This window comes from Cnephaeus nilssonii (genome assembly GCF_951640355.1).
Source record: "Cnephaeus nilssonii genome assembly, chromosome: 11".
NCBI classification, from domain to species: domain Eukaryota; kingdom Metazoa; phylum Chordata; class Mammalia; order Chiroptera; family Vespertilionidae; genus Cnephaeus; species Cnephaeus nilssonii.
In genome coordinates this window covers 47,240,667-47,262,113 of record NC_137082.1, presented here as the reverse complement: position 1 = coordinate 47,262,113, position 21,447 = coordinate 47,240,667, and the positions used below count along the sequence as shown (strand labels likewise).

The 21,447-nt window shown below is 37.4% G+C and overlaps 1 protein-coding gene across 1 annotated transcript in view; it reads left to right on the top strand.

The window, feature by feature from the left end:
• The window catches only part of CDH19 (cadherin 19), a 61,765-nt gene extending 49,679 nt beyond the window's left edge, over positions 1–12,086 (top strand). The window contains exons 9-12 of the mRNA XM_079783460.1: positions 4,855–4,976; positions 6,268–6,385; positions 8,578–8,832; positions 11,625–12,086. Coding sequence (XP_079639586.1) covers positions 4,855–4,976; positions 6,268–6,385; positions 8,578–8,832; positions 11,625–12,076 — 947 coding nt within the window. The 3' untranslated portion in view covers positions 12,077–12,086. The remainder of the gene's footprint in view (positions 1–4,854; positions 4,977–6,267; positions 6,386–8,577; positions 8,833–11,624) is intronic.
• Positions 12,087–21,447: the final 9,361 nt, after the last annotated feature.

Genomic DNA, 21,447 nt, shown 5'->3' with positions numbered 1-21,447 from the left:
TGCCCCCAACTGCCCTCCCCTGCCAGCCATCTTGTAGCGGCCTTCTTGTGACCACATGGGGGCTTCCATCTTGTGTGAGGGCATGATGGTCAATTTGCATATTACCTCTTTATTATATAGGATAGAGAAGGTTCTTAAAATAATTCTTAATTGTTTATGTATTTCCTAAAAGCCATGAGTTTTTCAAAATCTCATCCCAACACAGAAACCCTCTCTACAACAGTGGAATAGAGGGAAAACAGTCATTGATCAGTCTTATAATAGACCAGAATGTGATGTCCATTAAAAGAAATCACTAAGAGATTGCCAAGACAGAAAGAAATCTAACCCTTTATACACCCAGGGAGATATAGCCCATTGCAAGCAAGTTCTCAAGATAAACAATTAGGAGGACTTCACATCAGGTGTGTCACACATAGTTATTTAAAATTCACTAAGTAGTTAGAGTGACCATCTGTGTTTGCTAATTGACCTTATCCAAATGAAAATTAAGCTTCTCATTCCTATATGACAAGAGGTAGTTTCCAGCTTGGGTCAAGGCCTTTGCTAAACTTTAACTCCTACCCTCTCACAGAAACTGGAAGGAAGCAGTGCTTCCTGCTTCATGATTACATTCCAAAGAGTTGGTTCCCAATACTTGAGAAATACAAACCTGGAGTGGAGAGTTGGCAAGAGGTTTCTTTAACTTTTATGTATGTATGTATGTATGTATGTATATGTATGCAATGTATGTATGTTTAATCTTCACCAAGGATATTTTTTCATTATTTTTAGAGAGATTGAAAGGAGCAGGAGAGATACAGAGAGAGAGACACATTGATCGGTTGCCTTCCTCAAGCACCCAGAGCCTGCAACCCATGTACATTCCCTTGCCTGGAATTAAACCTGGGACTCTTAAGTAAGCAGGCTGATGCTCTATTCACTGAGCCAAACCAGCTATGGCTCTTAAACTTTTAAAAGGCTTACATATATTTTAAAGAAGCAGAGAAATTACAATTACAAGTTTTCTAGGGTAAATGTTCTAAGAGGAAGTAGGGACAGTCTTTTCCCTTATTTTCAACAGAGAGAATTGTCTCTTTAAAAAAAAAATATCTTTGCATCACTCTGATGATTAGTGACTTTGAGCATTTTTTCATATGACTATTGGCCATCTGTATGCCCTGTTTGGAGAAGTGTCTATTTATGTTCTTTGTCCATTTTAAATCAGACTATTTGTCTCCTTTTGTTGAGTTGTATGAGGTCTTTATATATTTTGGAAATTAACACCTTATCCTATGTCTCATTGATAATTATGTTCTCCTGTACAGTGCATTCTCTTTGCATTTTTGAGGATGGGTCCTTTTGCATTAGCTACCATCAATAAATCAACAAGTACTGGCAAGGATTTGGAGAAAAGGGAACCCTCGTACTCTGCTGGTGAAAGAATAGTATGGAGTTTCCTCAAAAAATAAAAAATCGAACTGCCATTTCAAAGTGATCCCACTTCTAGTAATATATCTTAAGAATCCTGAAACACCAATCAGAAAGAATATATTCACCCCTATGTTTATAGCAGTGCTATTTACAATATCTAAGAAACACCCCAAGTGCCCATCAGTAGGTGAGTAGATAAAAAAGCTATGGTACATTTATACAATGGAATACTATACAGTTGTAAAAAAAGAGAAGGATTTCTTATCCTTTGAGACAGCATGGAGGGGCCTGGAGAGTATCATGGGAAGCAAAATAAGCCAATCAGATAAAGACAAGTATTACATGATCTCACTCATATGTGGAATCTGAAGAACAAAATAAACCGAGGAACATAATAATTCCAGAGGCATGGAAGCATGCAACAAACAGACTGATGGAGCTCAAAGTGGAGGGGGAAGAGGGTGTGGGCAGAGTTTAACCAAAAAAGTATATGCATATATGCATAATCTATGGGCACAGACAATAGTGAGGTGAAGGCCTGGGGTGTGTCAGGAACTGGATGGAGGGAGGCAATGGAGGAAAACTGGGGGACGTCTGAAATATTTTCAACAATAAAGATTAAAAAATGTCTGCATTGAAATTAAAATTTAAATATAATGCTTTTCCATGAACAAAAGAGCATGTAAGTTATAAATAGAAACATTGAGAAACAAAGAAAACTTACTCTTCCTATTCTTTAATTTATGTACCTTTTCCACAGCATTTTTAAATAAAAAGAGGAAAGATTTAAAATAATGTTATACAAATATAGAACATATTATGCTGCAACTTGCGTTTCACAAAATATCATGTATATCACTTCTGGTTAGTAGATAAATAACATAATAATTATATTTATTGCTTCTTTATATGCTAACTGATCTTATAAATGCTTTATATGCATTAATTTATTTAATCTTTATTAAATAAATAAAGTTCTGTTAGTAGTTACTAGTATCATTTGCATTTTACTGAGAATCAACTGAAATAAACAGTAGTTAAATATTTTTTTCAAGTTGAGAACCAAGATTAAAATCCATTTTAAAGCTCATTATATTAATACATTTGTTACATTGACTCTTTCATTTTTAATAAGCACATAGAATTTCATAGTATGGTTATAATTTATTTTGCCAGTTCCCTTTTGATATACATTTGGATTATTTTGTTATTTCAGTGTGATGCAAACAATTCTGGAATAAATTAATTGAATCTTATATTTTTATATACTGTTGCTGAGGCAAGATAGTTAGAAGCTAGGAAAATTCCTTGGCAAGTGGAATGGGGAAACTAAGACAGATAGTTTAAAGGCTGAGCAATTTACAGCCCGATAATAAGTCACAAGGTCTTATCTTCCTTAACCAAGGACACAGGAGCAAATGGTTTACACATTCCACACCCTGGTGGGGCAACCCTGTCTCATTTGGTCCCTCTTTGGTGACATTCTTTGAAGGTGAAACTGACCAGAGAATGACCATGACCCCTCTATATGTTCATCTGGATGAATCAGCATATTAGAAGACACACCTGGAAAGATGATGAGTATTTTATTTAGATTCTCTCCTAAGAACTCCCATAAAATTCCCACCTTTAAAAAACAGATAAAAACTCTTAGGACAAAGAACCCATTGCACGCTCTCTCCCTTGAGCTTACCCATGCCTTCCTCCCCCCACTCCTTCTTTCCTCAGGTGGGCAACTTTGCTTTTTTTCTCCTGAGCAGTAAAGGTTCCCAGGAGAACTGCAATCAGGAAAGCAGTGGGCAGCAGCAGCTTGTCCTGGACTAACCCCTGAACCTGTCTCTAAGGGCACTGCTTTCGCCTCTGTAGCTTCTTTTTCCCGAGTCCATGCAGCCCAGCCCGGTCACTTCTTCTGCCCTTTTGACTTTCTTTCTAAAGGGCCAAAGCAATGATGTCTAGGCTAGTCTGGACTCCCTCACTTTCCAAAGGGCTAAGGCAGCTCTGCCGAGACCCACTCCTGTGCTGTGATCTTCCTCCTCTATCTTAAGCCCTTTCTTCATTTCAGTGTGCCCAGCTTTAATGAAGGCACTCTCAAAAGTGCCTTCACTCGTGTCCTGTATGAAGTCAAGAACCTGCACATTCCAGATCGAACGTGGGTAGACCCACCTTGGTCCCAGTCCCTTTCTGGTGACAGTGCCCAAGCTAATTATGTGTAATTTAATTTTCACTATCTATTGCCAGATTACATTCTAGAAAATGTGGACATCCCCATTATTTCTCATTACTCCCCCATCACTGGGTCTGTTTTGCACATTTAACATAAATTACATAGACCAAATAATCATTCTCCTTACTTCTGGTGAGCAAAAATCTTTGTGAATACTGTTATTATAGAGCAGCATCTCTTAACTGTGGGCTGTTTTTCCTCTTAGGACATTTGACAATGTCTGAGGGCAGTTTTAATTATCACAACCAATGTGGGGATCATGACTAGCATTTAATAGAAACTGAAAAACGAAGCTATGCATTCTACAATGTACAGATAACCCCTCAAAACAAATAATTATCTAGTCTAAAATATCAATAGTGATGAGGTTAAGAAACCCTGGTATGAATAATTTGAATTTTCTCATCTGTGAATTTGTGGTTGGGAATGAATTGTCTTTTTCATATCATTTGTCAGGATTTGAAAATGTGAGCTATTAATATTTCATTTTGTGATGCAAACACTTTTTCTGATCTCTGTTGTTTGGTTGTTGTTTTGGCTTTTTTTTACATTTCTTTTTGCCATTAAATAAATGTATTTAACCATATCTTCCCAGTCTCTCATGGTTTCTGTATTTCTTGGCTCACTTAAGAAAATCCTCCCAACTCAATGTATGCCTACTTAGATATTATTTTAATTATCTCATTTTACCATGTATTTAGATTATATCTCATGTCCTGTTTTTGTTTTTAAAAGTATACTGAATGATGCTCTTCATTGAGACTACTGGATGCTGGCTTCTTAACTGCTTTTTCTACTTCAGCTATGAGCTTAGGCAAGTCAATTATCTACAATGTGGAAAATTAAACAGTTTCTCAATGATTTTTATCAGTAGAACTGGGAAGGATAATAACACATATTCATCATGATTAGATGAATTTATACAAATATTTTAAAATTTTCCTGGGTTTTAGGAAGATGTTCATATAACTATTTTCTCTACTAATTTTTCTCATCAGCTCCTACATCTATGGCAGGTACAGGGCACTTGATAAATATTGGTTGAGTTAAATGTGTTGATAACATTCTTTTCCACTCTGTATTATTGATAAATATATGAATGATATAGACAGTCTGTCTTCAGATAGCTTTTATTCAAATGAAATTATACTACGTACTAATTTTTTTTAATTTCCCCCTTAAGACAGCATTATCTATTTGTATTCTGTTTGTTGTAGACAATGAAGAACAGACTTCTGAAGTTCCTGTGTATGTACAAGTTCTTGATATTAATGATCACGCTCCTGAGTTCCCTGAACTTTATAAGACTTATGTTTGTGAAAATGCAAGCTCTGGTCAGGTAAGAACTCATAAGAAATTGCTGACATATCAATCACATGCTTTTATGTTGTGTGTTCTGTATAACTTAAATTTCTTTCTTTAAAATGTCACACTTTGACAGTGTTTCTCTGCAATGCTGAGTTTAACAGACATCTTATAACTCATTCAGAATCTCTTAAGAAGGAAATGGGCCCCATGTGAAGAACTTGTAATGTATGACACTAGTCTTAACTATCACTGCTAATATTAATAAAATTACTTTTAACGAAGGCCAATTCTGCCCATGTACTCATCTAATGGTATTGAAATTTACTAAATCCTTATAAGACAGGAATTGTAGAGTACAGGTTGTATCATTCTCTTCAAATGACTCATAAAAAAAGAAGCCATAATTAAACACCTACCTGCACACATAAAATCAAACACAACAAAGTTATTAAGCATATGGCTGTAAATATCAGATGTAAATTATAATTAAAAGTAACTTCTGAAAATATTAAAAGGTAATAATTCAGAAATTGTGTGTTCAGAAGTATAAACACACTGTTAACTTATATAATGAACTTTTAATTTCCAGAATTAATCACAATCTCACTATCTGACCCTGACAGCATATCTTTTATTTTTATTTTTTGATGATACGGAGCTACCTGACTGACACATCCATGTCTAAAGAAAATAATTAATTGAGTTCTGATTTGTTCATAGTTGCATTACTTCACTTCTTATGATCCAAGCTAGAGGAACTTATCTGAGGTGGAACACTTTTCCTATAATCTTTATGGGTCAAAGGAAATCATGCACATTGTCCCTAAGCTTTAAATGCACTATTTCCTGAAATAAATTTGAACAAACTCATTACTTTAGCAAATACTTTAGTAAGATAATAACTTCTCCACAGTTACACTCTCAATATAAGCAGGGAACGTATAATTGCAGCAAATCATAATGGCTGGCATTCAGATGGGAAAGGGAGGAGAGAAAGAAGGGAGAAATCTAGGCTGGGAGAATGGGAGGAAGTCTTGACATAGAGCTACAGGGCTTTGAGAACTTCTAACAAACTTAGCTCATGAAAACCATCTGGCCCATCAACAAAAATAGATTCATTATGTGATAGCAAAAACACTGTTTTGATTAGGGCAAGTAAATATATTTTTAATCTGAGAAAATATGTTAATATCTCTATCTGATAGTTATCCTCTGCAATTTTCATAAAGATTTTGGTAAAACAATTTTAATAAAAAGTCTAATAACAACAACAGTGATCTTTTTCCTGAATAAAAAACAAAACAAAACTTTTTTTCCCCTAGGAGATTCAGACCATCAGTGCAGTGGATAAAGATGACTCCATAGAAAGGCCAAATTTTTATTTTAATTTATCTGTGGAAGACACAGAGAACTCTAAATTTACAATCAGAGATAATAAAGGTAATTACTTTCACTCTTGATGGCTTTTGACCCATTTTCCTAGCATTGTGGTTGATTTTAAGCGAACTTAACAGCATTGCCTTTTATACTTTAACTGCATACTGATAATGTTGAGACATACCAGTAGAGCAAGAAGTGGAAATGAAAATGAGAAAGAAAACCCAAGTCAAGTTCTGAAATACAATCCCCATTTTCTACTGGATTTTTTGAAATTAGAAGCACTTTTTCAAGTCATGAGTGGCTGTAAGTCCTTAGAAAGTCTGAATAGCTTTGCAAATATAATTGCAATTCTGACAGAATGGTTCCTTTCATGTCATCAGGTAACTCAAATTTCAATCTATCCTGGGACCAGAGTGATACATACTTAACTTGTACTCATGTTAGCTCGATTAATTCAAAGATATTTGGTGTCATTAATTCTGGCTATCCTATCTAATAAAGAGGGAATATGCTAATTGACCATCATTCCATCACAAAGATGGCTGCACCCACAGCTGAGGCCAAGTTCCCATAAGGAGCCTTAACAAGCAATCAGCAGGGACCTGAGGCTATGCCCTCCCACACCCCCATGGGGCTTGACAGGGGACCTAAGGCCACGCCCCCCACCCAGCAGGGCTTGACAGCCTAACGCTGTGCCCCCCGCCCTGGCGTCAGGCTGAGGGACCTCAGGCCACGCCTCCTGCCTTGGCACCAGGCCAGGGGACCTCAGGCCTTGCCCCCTGCCCTAGCACCAGGCCAGGGACCTCAGGCCGCGACCCCCACCAGGTGGGGCTTGACAGGTGACTTCAGGCCACACCCCCTACCTCAGCACCAGGCTGGGGGACCTCAGGCCACACCCCATCTCCAGCACCAGGCCAGGGGACCTGAGGCTGCACCCCCCTGCCAGTGGGGCTTGGCAGGGGACCTCAGCCCATGCCCAGCGGGGCTTGACAGGGGATCTCAGGCCGTGTCCCCCACCTGGTGGGGCTTGACGGGGGACCTCAAGGCATGCTCCCTGCCCCATCTGGGGGACCTCAGGCCATGCCCCCCATCCTGGTGCCGGGCCAGGGGTCCTGAGGCTACGCACCCTGCCCGGCAGGGCTTGACAAGGGTGGGACTAGCCAGGTCTAAATCTAGCCCAATGCGGGGGAGGGCTGCTGGGTCTGGGTCTCACACAATTTTGAGGCACATGTGGGTGGGCAGGGACTTGACTCTAGGTCCCCTTTTAATGTGCATGAATTTTGTGCACTGGGCCACTAGTAACTATATAAAATAGGTTGAATATTATTGTTTTTCCTTCAAAATGAAATGATTATATCAATCTAAGGACAAAAAGTTCTAAAGGATTTCATGTGGAGAGACAAAATTTCCTTTCCTTCCATATGGAAGTGACTAACTTTATAAAGAGTCACTCTGTTATTTTTTTCTTTAACTTCAGTAAAATATTTTTATCATCCTATGGATTTCTGTTTTAATTCTCCTTTATATCCCAAAGATATGAACCATTGCCTTTATTATTCAAGAATCTTTAACCAATACCAGCAGCTGTCCTTCCAGAAAACCGAGGTTAATCTTTAATGTTGGGGATCTTTTGTTGGGAGAATAAATGCAGACATGTTATCTCCCTCTAGTCCTGGTTGAATTCCCCAGTGAAGGGAACTCAAATGAACTTAGGATAGAAAACCCAAATATCAACATAAGAAATAATATGTAGCTTAGATTTGTTTATATTAATACAAAACAATGTACTGGGGCAACATATAGATATTGAAACAAAGAAAATAATTGATTTGGTTTAATGTTTGTGATTACAAATAAACTATATATTAGGAAAAATGTAAATTATATCACATTATATCTGTCTAGTAACTAGAATCAAAAGGGTTTTATAGACTTCAAGAACAAGATGGAGAATTTATTTTAAAAAGATGATTTGAGAAAAGTTATAAGTAGGCATACATTTCAAAAGACTTCCATTTGTTTAGGTTTTATAGATTACCTTATAAAGTTTGTCTGATTGCTACAGAAAATATTTTTGGGGAGATGGAAATACAGAAAACAACAACAAAAAGGAAAACATAGTACTGAGGCGTAAGAAATTGAACTGAAAAAAGTTATTTAGATATTTCTATACTATTGCCTCTAGTACATATGCCTGGTATGAATTTCTTATGTATTGTTGAAAAAATTATGCACATGGATTTTTGTTTTAGATAACACAGCTGTAATTTTGACCAATAGAACTGGCTTTAGCCTTCAAGAAGAGCCTGTCTTCTACATATCCATCTTAATTGCTGACAATGGTATCCCATCCCTTACAAGTACAAACACGCTTACCATCCAAGTGTGTGACTGTGGTGACAGTGGAAGTATACAGACATGCCACAATAAAGATATGCTTTTCATGGAATCCAGGACAGAGATCATGACTGCTATTCTGATATGCGCTGTGATAATAATACTACTTGGTAAGTAGTGCTGGACTGAACATACCTTCATTTACTGAAGATAAGATGATAAATATAGAAAATAGATCATTTCTATTATAATGATAGCAATATAACATGGCTTTGTGTGTGTGTGTGTGTGCACATATTTAATTTCTCTTCTGGATGTATTACAATTCTTAAATCTAGTGGAGTAAATTTTGAAAATGATGAATATGCACTTCAAGCTAAAAATCAACAATTCTTGAATTATATGAGTATGTATGTATGTGCTCATTTGTTTAGGAATGTTTTTGACACACACACACTGCAACATACATAGTTATGTAAAAATTAGTAGCAATCATGATGAGCTTCTGTTGAGTGCTTATTACACTCCAGGGAGTGTCTTAAGTGCTTTGCATATATATTGCAATTTGATCCTTAGAATAACGTTATGAAGTAGTAACTATGATCACCTGTGTTGAATAGACAGAGAGTGAAACTCAAAGAATTATGTGCTTTACAAAGGGTTCCACAGCTCCTAAAAGATGTTTTGAGATTCCATAACCATAAGCAACCACGATTCAATCCTACGCTGCAACTCACTCTCAGCTTTGGAGTATTAAAAAGAGAGTAAATGTTAGCATGGACGGATGTAAACAAGAGAGTTTTACTTAATCATTGTGCTAAACACAAAAGAATTCGCTGTCAAATAACTCCATTATTTCTTGTTTGTTGTTGTTATTATTGTTTTCAAAAGAAGATAAGTTATACTCATTTTAGTGATGAGGCAAATGAGCCCCTAAATGTTTTATGTAGTCAGGCTTTCAAGACAACAAACGATTCATTTAGCATAAGCTTTTACATAATCTATCAGTGTCTATAATCTAAGCCCTTCTCTTCCATACCTCATAACTATATATTAAAACCAACACAACCTTACTAAGTCTTGAAAGCAATTATAATGGCCACTGTTTCTAAATTCCCAAACTTATGGCTCAACTGACATAAATTATGTTTCAGGACTTGCTTTGCCTTTGCTCCCCTCAACTTTCTCAAAGCTTCAAAACCCATGCTTTCCTCTTTTACCATCCAACATTCTCTTATACATAGCTTCAGTGTTTCCTGTTATTTTTAATGATCTTGGATCATAAAAATGAATTTAGAGCTACATAGCTAGACATAAGAATCAAGAAGCAGTTAAAACAGTGTAGTTTTGGCAAGTACTGAATTACCAGACTTAAGCCAAGTCTTGAAACTCTGCAGGTAAACCCAGGGCAGCCACACAGCCATAATATTTAGAGGAAGGGAAGTGGGGTCCACCAATGGTAGTTTCCTCTGAGAGTTTCATGAGGACTGTCTCCAGTTCATGACTTTAGAAATTATTTACTAGACCCATTTCAATTTCAACTATACATATATCTCAAATGAGATTTTTGTGTTTGGTTGGTTGGTTTAGGTTTTTAAATCCTCACCCAAAATATATTTTAATCAATATATTTTCATTGATTTGAAGATATATATATATATATATATATATATATATATATATATATATAGAGAGAGAGAGAGAGAGAGAGAGAGAGATGGATTTGTTGCCTCCTATGAACCGATGTCAGGCTCTCAATCTAGGTATGTGACTTGACTAGGAATAAAACCCAAAATCTTTTGATGGACAGGAAGATGCGCCAACCAACTGAGCCACCTGGCCAGGGCTCAGATGAATTTTAAACTACAGTACCTGAATTTAAACATGATGACCTTATTTGAGTCAGGAGCAGTGTTTCTATATTTTAAATGTAAGTTTTATATAAATATCACATAATGTATTTATGTTTGTGATAGTGTTAATGGTATTGCTTCAATTTTTGTTCTAGTCCTATCTATGAAATTCTGAACAGCCACATAAGATCCAAGACTGAGTAAGAATTGGTTACACACACACACACACACACACACACACACACACACACACACACATATATATATATATGCACACAATGCACATTTTCTTTAAAATCTTGAGTGTACTGAAATTGTTCTGTTTCTACATGTTGTTAAAATTACCTTATTAATAATTATCGATATTGGACATACCAGTGCTATGATTAAAAAACTTGATAGTTTGGAATATCTAAAATTAATATGGTGTCACAAATTGCAGATTCTGAGCCAACTATCTGATTTTGAGTGCCAGCTTTCTGTTTCCTTGATGTGTGACTGTGTTATTGAATATCCCCAGGCTTCCATTTCCTCAACTTTAATAGGGAATTAAGAATAACATATGGGTCTCACAATTAAATTAGTGAATAGATTAAAAGCTTTTAGAAAAATGCCCAGTGCACACTTTGTAGGCAGTAAATATTAACTTAGAAAATAATTATACCACCGAATTTGCCTCAATGGGGACTATCAAACTGGTCCATTGTGCTTAATTTCTATTAACCTGCCTCTTTGGTTACTAAATGGACAAATGCAAATAGATTGGAAAATGTTCTCATATTCTGCTTTGTTCTATTTCCAATATGTAAGAAAAAAATAAATTTTTAGGGGGTTTAAATTGATCATCATCAAAAACATTTCACTATATTTTCATGATGTTTTTCTGCTCTAAATCATCAACCAGGAAGTTTGCTATCCATCCCACGTCTTTCTGCAAGCCCCTTTGGTAAATTTTCAATAACAAATATATCTTTTTTTGTCTTAAAATAAAAAAATCAAATCTTATGTATTGATTTTGTCACAAAAGCAAGGATTGTGAAGTTTATCATAATATGTCTTGTTATGTTATGCTATATTGTGTTAATATTTTGGTATGCTTTATTTGTCAGGGTTTATTTTTATGATCCTACACCTACAACAACGAAGAAAACAGACTCTTTTTCCTGAGAAAGATAAAGAGTGCAGAGAGAACATATTCAGATATGATGATGGAGGGACAAGAGAAGAAGATACAGAGGCCTTTGCTATTGGAGAGCTGAGGTGCAGCACCTTCATGAGGGAACCTCGGACTCGGAAAACCACCTCTGCAGAGATTAGGAGTTTGTACAGGATGTCATGGCAGGTTGGTCCAGATGATGCTGTAATCAAGGAATTCATCCTAGAAAAGCTGGAAGAAGCTAACACTGATACTTACGCTCATCCTTTGGACTCCCTGCAGACCTATGCCTTTGAGGGAACAGGGTCATTAGCTGAATCCCTGAGCTCTTTAGAATCATCAGCCTCTGGTGAGAATGAAAATTTTGATTGCTTTCATGATTTGGAACTTCCCTTTCAAATATAAGCATGTATGTTTGGTTCTGCTATGCAGTCAAATAATTAGGGCTTGGGGATAGAGGGGGAGAACTGGGTGTAAAAGGTGAAGGCATTAAGGGTGGTGGTGGGGGGGGACACAGACAACTGTATGATGATTGCCAGGGGAAAAGGAGGGTGGGTGAGGTAGAATGGGGGATAAATGGTGGCAGAAAGAGCCTTGACTTTGGGTGGTAAGCGCATGATGCAGTGTGCAGATGATGTATTATAGAATTATACAGTTGAAACCTATATGGTTTATTCACCAATGTCATCCAAATAAGTTCAATCAAAATAAAAGTTTTAAAACGCTAATGTGTTTTGAGGCAAACTGGGAGTCTCTTGGTAAAGAGTTGTAGGTTCCATTTCTCTGAGAGAAAAATAAGACCTGTGTTAATAATGTTTTCTGATTTCCTTGGAGCAAATACTCATGGTTATTTCAAGCTAGCCACATGTTGTCACTGAATAATGATATGGAGAAAAATGCCAGTGCAAGGCACCTCAAGCATAGCACTGGCAAACTCTCCTAGCATTTCCACCCATACCATCCAATACAAATTCTCAACATTTTTGAATGTTTAATGTGGGAAAGGCACTAAACCTAGAGTATCTTAATAGTATTTCATTTAAGCATTTATTAAATCTTACCAAGTAAGAGTAAAGTATACATGTGTGTTAAGTTCCTGATACTATACTCAGATAAACTTAAACACCTAGGAGAATCTGAGTAATCATATAAAACTTGAAAAAACTATTTTATTTACATAAATAAGCAAGTTTATTACAAGGATTCTATGATTCATTCTAGTTTGATATTTTTTAATCTTTGTAAAGACCACATTTTAAAACTGATTTCACATTTAGACAGCTAATTGGCATATGCTAATCAAAATATAGTATATATGTATTATTTTTTATATTACAGCTTTGTATTTTATTTACTTTGTTTAAAAGTTTTTCATAATTTGTGTTCCTAAGTAACCAAAATGCAACTTTATTATGTCACAATACAATGACAGAATATTTGTCAACATTTACTCATCATTAAATTTAAATGTTGTAAAAATGGTGGAAAGTGTGAAATAATATAAGTAACTTTTTATTGCTACTAAAATGAGAGAAGCAAATAAAAGAACTGTGTTCAAACTTGAATTAATATTCATTCTAAGTAATATGATCAACTGCACTGAATCCTACCATGCACAGCAATAAAATTATCAGCATTTCCTTTTTATTAAAAACTTAGAGTATAACTTGTGCTTTGAAGTATTTTTTATTATGGAATATAGAATTAGGTGCAGTGGCTATTTTTATTGTAACTTTATGGAGAATAGATGCTAAGCAGCTAGACATAAAGCTTTATGGTAACATTAGATCATAAAATAAAACTTTTAATTTTAATCAACTTTTTAAGAATGATCCTTATTATTCTATTCAAATCAAGGTGGAGTTCAAAATTCATAGTTTAAACAAAAATAAAGTAGGGAGAACAATGTTCTAAAATTGGTTTATATGTTCATTTTTAACTGATCTGAACCAAGTTGGGCATATATGTTTTAATAAAATATTTTGAATAATTTTGAGCTAAAGTTAGAGTAGTTGAATGGCTACAATATTTCCACCCTGTACTTGGAAGTGTAAACATCCACACCATGTAAACATCCACACCAATATCAGTCAAATGCTGTTATGTTGGTGACACAGATATCAACTTTACAAAAGCCTGAGAAAATCAGACTTGAAATACAACAATTTAGGAAGACATTGGAAGTAGGCAAGAACAAGTAGATAAGCTGTAGTAAATCCTCATGCATTCATATTATTATTTACTTAGGAAAGAGTAAGAATATTAAAATAAAATTTTTAAAGAGTGAAAACTTGCAAATAGAATAGAAATTTATGAGTACAGATGATATTTGTATTTCTACCATAGTATCATAAAATTTGAAAAAGTATAGCTAGGGAAATTTGTATAAGTTATTCCAGGCAGGAATCTTCCCTGTATTTAAAACGTAACACATGTAATTATGGTTGAAGAACTAGAAATAATGATAAACAACAGATGAAGCAATCTATGGAAAGTAGATTATTAGAAAAAAGAAATAGGATGGTCGGGTGATGCAGAAGGTCCTGTCATTGAAAGCCTTAAAAAAACTTCTCAATTTGGATGAACACCTTATAAAAGTGCACAGTGTTCATACACATAGGTTTCACATTTGTGCTCAGGTGTATTAAACAGATTTGTTCAAATAAATTCTGGTTTAGTTAATGATGGGATTGTCAATCATAGGGTACATGTAACTAGATATTGTACTTGGCACTATCTCAATACCTATTTTAATCTCTTCCTAGTCACATGGGTGTTTCATACCAGTTATATCCTAATCTAAAGACCTGGCATTAAGATCTCATTTTTAATTTTAATAGAGGCTCCATCAATACAGATATTTACAAAAACAGCACTGCCTCACATTAATCCCCAAAGTGTTTCAATACCACCCTTAGTTAACTCACAGGATTAGATGTGAATCTTAAATTACTAATTGTTGAGACAGAAAAATATATCGTTGTTTATATAAATAAATAAAAAGTTAGCAATAATAGATGTGCACAAGCTTGAGCCGCACAGAGCTGAGTTTGAATTAACTCACCTTTATTTGAAAAACTGAATTTTGTGAAACTGCCTAATCTTCCTAATCTGTGAAATGAGGTCCAGTCTCTCTTTTACACAAGATTATTGTGAAGAGTCGGTCAAACAAGCAGCACAAGCAGTACCTGACCAATGTGTGGGATCAGTAAACAACAGCGTCATCACCAGGGCTGATGCTATTCTGCTGGAACACAATGGGTCCCAAGGGCTTCAAAGCACATTTCAAATACAAATCAGTGTCCTATCTAATTATCCGATCCCTGCTTTTGATCACAGTCTCTTCACTTGTCCAATCTCATCTTCCAGGCCTGAACCAATCTTCCTTCACACATTTCTATTTCTTTTAGTAATAAACCTGGAAATGGTGAAAACAAGAGAGAGAATAAATCAGAGCTACATATCTAAACACATTTTCAAAGGGAAAATGTCCTTAAGTGACCATATTCTCTTTCTCCTTTTACTCTACTTGGTGAAAAGCGGAGTAAATCTAAAATACTCCCTTTATAATACTTTTAGAAAAAATATTAAAACATAGTCAGGACAGGTTAGCATTGAATCCTTACTATATTTCTAACCAGATCATTAAAATGCCTGTAACTCTTTTTTAAATTTTTTATTGTTGACACTATTACAGATGTCCTCCATTCCTCCCTTCTTTCCTCCCCTTCACCCAGCCCCTCCGCCCCCACTCCCAGGCCTTCACCATATTATTGTCTGTGTCCAGGGCTATGCATATATGCACATACTAGAGGCCCAGCGCGCACAGAATTGTGCATGGTTAGGGTCCCTAGGCCTGGCCTGGCCTCTGTCCCATGGCCTCTGCCGCCCTGCGAGGCTACGTGAAGCTCCCCGCCCCTGGAAGCCCCAGGACGCTCGCAGCCCCTCCACTGCTCCGCGAGGCTCCCCCTGCCTCTTGACTGCTCTGCTAAACTTGCTGCCGCCCAGCGAAGCTCGCAGGTGGGTGCTCCGCAAAACTCCCCCCACCCCGCCACTGCTCCACGAGGCTCCCCGACCCCACAACTGCTCCGTGAAACTCCCCGGCCCCACGACTGCTTCGCGCAACTCGCTGCCGCCTGGGTGACTGCCCCACTAAGCTCACGGCCACCCCGCAAAGCAGCCCACCACCACCGCTCAACAGTCCCCAGTCCTGCCCCGCCGCCAGCCCCCCTCATGGTGAGCGGCTCAGGGGCTGGGGTAGAGGGGGGCCCGAGAGGTGCTCCATGCACTTCATGGTGACGGGTCACCTGTTCGGTCGTGACGCCACCTAGCTCTTTATATATATTAGGATATTCTTTGGTTAATCTCTTCCAGTTGCCTCCACCTGCCTCCCCTTTGAGATCTGTCAGTTTGTTCCGTGTATCCAGGCCTCTGGACCTATTTTGTTCATCAGTTTATTTTGTTCATTAGTTTATTTTGTTCATTAGGTTCCTTGGCTCTGATCTGGCAAAGGAAAGGTAGACAAGTGATCAACTTGATGATCTGCCCCAGTAGGGGGTGCATTCCACTCACTTTTACTTAGATGGAAGACTGGGTTCCACTACATCTTGTGCGAAGGCAAATGTTCACTATTATCAGCTTAGAGAAAGAGAACATACTTGAATATGTACAAGAAAAAGTAAAACTGACCCAGAAATGTACATTTCATTAAAATCCTACATTTTTTATAATGTCCAGTATTTCAAATTCCTGATTTGCAACCTTAGTAAAAATTAATAGATTTATTAAAATGTATAGAGATATAACTAGAACTGAAATGTATAGAGAAATAACTATAACTAGAGTGAATCATCTTAGTGTGTGTAACATTCCAGATCACAGAAGGGTTTTCTGTCCTTGTAAATCATTTGTTAGTTTATAATGGGTTCTCTTTTCTAATTAAATTTGTTGCACAAAAGCTTGTGGAACCTGGGGATTTGAACTGAGAGAGCATTATAGAGACAGGGCTATTCATTTCCAAGCTGACTCTTGTTTAGCTATAAGCCTTATAATTCTGAAAGCCAAATGCTGGTTTCTATGGCAGTACTTTGTTACTCCCTGAGGCAAATTTCAGCCCCAAATTTCCCTTCCCTAATCACTTCTATTTATCTTCATACTGTATATAACATTAACTAAACCAGACTATTTCATTATGACCTCTAATTGCTTTTCTGAAGGTAGGATGTTTAAATGTATTAAATATGTTAAACAGGGCAACAGCCCCACTGAGAGACATGGGGATCTCAACAGCATCATCACCTTTATAAAGCAATTAAAGATGTGTCTCTTCTTTCAGGCAGTTCCTTTATTCAGATAGGAATGATCTGATATGTGGCTTTTACAATTCACTTCTGCCTTAAGACATTGCCCCAGATGAAAAAATCAGAATAATACTGACTTTGTAAATAGCATACCTCTACTGCGCTGCATCTATAATAATAAAAGTGTAATATGCTAATTAGACCGGACATTCTTCCGATGTCCTTCCTGATGACCTTCCAGACAAAGCCGCGGCGGCCAAAGGGCTCAGCCCCTTGAATTTCGTGCATTGGGCCTCTAGTTAAAAGTAAAAGAGTTAAGGGATATTGGTTTGGAATACTCAAAAATTAGTAGGTCTTCTTTAGGGCAATATTGTTAATCTTTTCAAAAGATTAAATCTCATACAGTTAAACTACTTGTTAGACAGTATATCCCTATCCTGTCTCTCAATGACTCAAAGTAGCAAGAGGTGAAAATGCAAATTTTAGACTTTTTTGTTACTTCAGCAATTATTTTCTTCAAACAATCCATTTAAATAATACTATTAAATATCACTAAAACGGAGTATCTATGTGATCCCTATAACATTCCGTTTTTTAGGATGATTTAGTTCTAGTATACTAAGAGATATACATGTACTAGTACAGTGGTCGGCAAACTGCGCCTCGCGAGCCACAGGCGGCTCGTGAGCCACGGTTTGCCACTCTGTTGACTAATGAGTTTGCCGACCACTGCTAGACTAAATGTTACCGTGTAGTTGGAAGCTGTGAGGATTAGGTTATTGTGGCATATTGTGTGCAAAGAGGTAAAGGGTAGTATATGACAGTGGTCGGCAAACTCATTAGTCAACAGAGCGGCAAATCGCGGCTTGCGAGCCGCACGTGGCTCGCGAGCCGCAGTTTGCCGACCACTGTACTATTACAAACATTCACACACACACACACACACACACACACACACACACACACACACACTATAAGCACCTCAGAGTTGTGCAATGGAAGTTATTGCCATATATACAGTATGTTCTTGTCTGGAGACATGCTATTCTAGAGACAGAGAACTTTCTGGGCACATTTACACAATGGTTACTTTTCCTTTCCCACTCCCAGAAACACAAGGAACCTTCCTTTCTTTCTCCTTTAATTTCTTCCTTCCTCCCTCCTTTCTTCCGTTCCTTCTTTATTTTGTCTCTTTCCCTTGAGAATCTGCTGGAATTCCAGAGGTGAAATCTAGGAAAGACTGAAGCTCTGGAAGTTTCTCCCTCTCAATCTAGGCTGCACACAGCCTCTAGCAATTCATGCAAATCACCAGTTAAAGGCTCCGGAAGCCCATCCTCCAGGTTAGCAATCGGCCTTCACTGCCTTCACCTGTCTCTCTAGGTTCCAGCGGGGCAGTTTGGCCTGAACTAAGAGCTGCTCTATCAGTTCTCCGACCTGTTCACGCAGTCCTTGATTTTCAGTTTGTACAGTTTTTGTTGTAAGAAAGGGGGTGACATCCCCCAAGCCCTCTACCCTTTGTCGCTTGGACCAGAAGTCTCTCCCACAAATATGAGCAACGGCGTGGGAAGAGCCTGAAGATGATTTCGGTGTGCGTGCAGCTGGAGCAGGGCGGGCCTGGCTGGAGAAAAGAAGGGAAAAGGTGATGACACCTCCAGCCTTCACCCCTGGAGCAAACCCGGCAAGACCCTGACCCTCAGGCCGAAGCTTAAGGTTAGCAATGAGCTTCTTTCATATAAATTCTGGGAGCTTTTCAAAGGGCATCTTCTCTGGTGGGGCCTGGGGCAAGGGAGTCTGCAAGGAGCCTGTTAGAAATGGTTTCTCAGTTTGCTGCAGTCTGGGGGCCTCCTGGTCAGAGCACTCTTCACTTTGAAGCTCAGCGTTTTGGGGTCTGACTCTCAGGTGCAGGTTTTACAACCTGGGTGCCCATGTGGGGTTGGCCCCTTTCTCTCCTCTGGAGAAGCTCTGGGTTTTGAGTTCCTTCTAATTGAGCTTCTCACTGTTTTTTTTTTTTTTTTTTTTTTTTTTTTTGAGCTTCTCACTGTTTTTTTTTGTTTGTTTGTTTGTTTGTTTTCGTGTGGAAATTTGAAACTGTTGGTGGCCATTGTAAATTCCAGGCTGTGGTCAGCAAATCTTTCCTTAAACCAGTGGTTGGCAAACTCATTAGTCAACAGAGCCAAATATCAACAGTACAGCGATTGAAATTTCTTTTGAGAGCCAAATTTTTTAAACTTAAACTATATAGGTAGGTACATTGTTATTAACTTAATTAGGGTTCTCCTAAGCTAGCCTTTGCTAAAAACTCAAGGGGCCAAAGAGCCGCATGTGGCTCGCGAGCTGCAGTTTGCCGACCACTGTCTTAAACAATCAGGGCATATTTAGGCGCCCTGCCTCTGGTCTGTATTGACACTTTTCAATGTTTGCTTGCATAATATAAAACAGCCATGGGTGATGCCTGAATTAGAAGGTTCACTAGGTTCCTGTTCCATAAAACATTGTAAAACCAGGCCATAGTTCTTGCCCACAGGCCATAGTTCTCCAGCCCTTGTTGCAGTCTGTTCTTTGGAAATCCAATACACGTACAGCTACATTTCAATACTCTAGTGCTTTGAATAATGATTTATTTTCAATGTCATAAAGTGTTAAACAATATGATGTGGAATTTGCCTGGATTATGCTTGGAGAACAGGTATGGATTCAATCAACCTGTGATTAAAATGCCCCACTTCACTTAATTCAAGTGCAAAATCAAAGATAGTAATATCTATCTGCCAGGAAGGTGGAGTTGAGGAAAACAAATATGCTCCTATGCCTGTCACGGTTCATTGTAGGAATACACACCTGCTTTATGTATTTGGCCTGTTTTTAAATATCAAATTAGAAAATCTATGTGAAAATCTACTGGAAATAATATGATACTGGATAATTAAGAATTTTTATAATTATAACAAATAAACTTATTCTGTCTTTTATATTCAGGTAAATATTATTTAAGTTAGTTGGACATATTCCAATGAATTTGATAGGGGAAGAAATAGAATATTGGGGACCAGCTATAATTATAAAAATAATAATCATGCCTGTTAATCATGATTGTTTTGTTCTGATTAAAGAAGGCACATTCTAACCTGGCTGGGAGTTGCACGTGGGACCTGGGAGCTCACCTGGAAATGCAGCCCATCTCCTGATCAGGGAGCTGCCTATTATGGAAAGATTAACAACCTGGGTGCAGAAACCAGAGCCACCAGCCCTCTTAAGACCTCCAGCCCTTTTCATACTCGCAGGCCTTTGCAAATCTCCAGCCTTAACTACCTGTTAACTGTCCATTTGGTATACCCCTTTGCCTACTTCACCATGTAATCTTTGTTCTTCTACCCAATATTAAGCAGCTGACTTATGGAAAGAGACAGAGCTCATATGATTCAACCCTGTATCTGCTTAACTGGCTCAAGTAGTGACAGGCAGCATGTACCCATTGATTGTCCAGTTACAAATTAAAGCACTCTTCAATCTTCTGATTAATTCAGGCGTCCTCAAACTATGGCCCGCAGGCCACATGCAGGTGTTTTTGTTGTTTTGTTTTTTTACTTCAAAATAAGATACGTGCAGTGTGCATAGGAATTTGTTCATAATTTGTTTTTTTTAAACTATAGTCCGGCCCTCCAACGGTCTGAGGGACAGTGAACTGGTCCCCTGTTTAAAAAGTTTGAGGACCCCTGGATTAATTGATTAACATTTACTTTTTATCCCTCGTTCTTTGGTATTTTCACCCCTTAAAGGAATAGATAGTTTTGTCTGCTGCCTCAGCTTTAACTTGGCTTGGTTCAGAGAGGATTCTATGACTTTGAAATAACCTAGATTTTCAGCATCTAACTTCACATTTCATCCATAATTTCTCCCAAAGCAGCCATTCCTCTGAATGGACACTTTTGGTAGAGTGATTTTCATTATACAGTACTTCTCATATGATACAGATCTTCTTTAAGTAGTGGCCATCCCTGTCATTTCTTTAAAACAAAAGCCTATAGATCATTTTTTCCTATATAATTTAACAGTGAAGTGGGTTTAATGCTTTACTAAAGAATTATGGAAACTTTTCTAAAACATGAATTTATCAGGCTGGAACTATAGTATTTTTATGGGCAATTTTATTTTGAAACATAGTCCAGTGTGAAGCAGCCTTTTAGATTTCAAAATTAACCCCAGCAGAGCATATTTTAAAATAGTTTTAAAGCACTGTCTTCATCCACATTCACTCTGAAAAACTAGTAAATGCCTCAAGAAGTACCTTTAGAAAAGGGATTAAGTGCAAGTCATTTAATTTGCAAAATCCCATAGTGATACTTTACAGGTCATAGAAAGATAGAGTAGTTACTGATCTTTTTATTTCTAGTTAGCTTAGTTTTTTTTTTTTATTCATATCAGTTACTCCTTTCTGAATGGATTGCAATTTATCATGCCAAAAAGTTATCTCTTTAA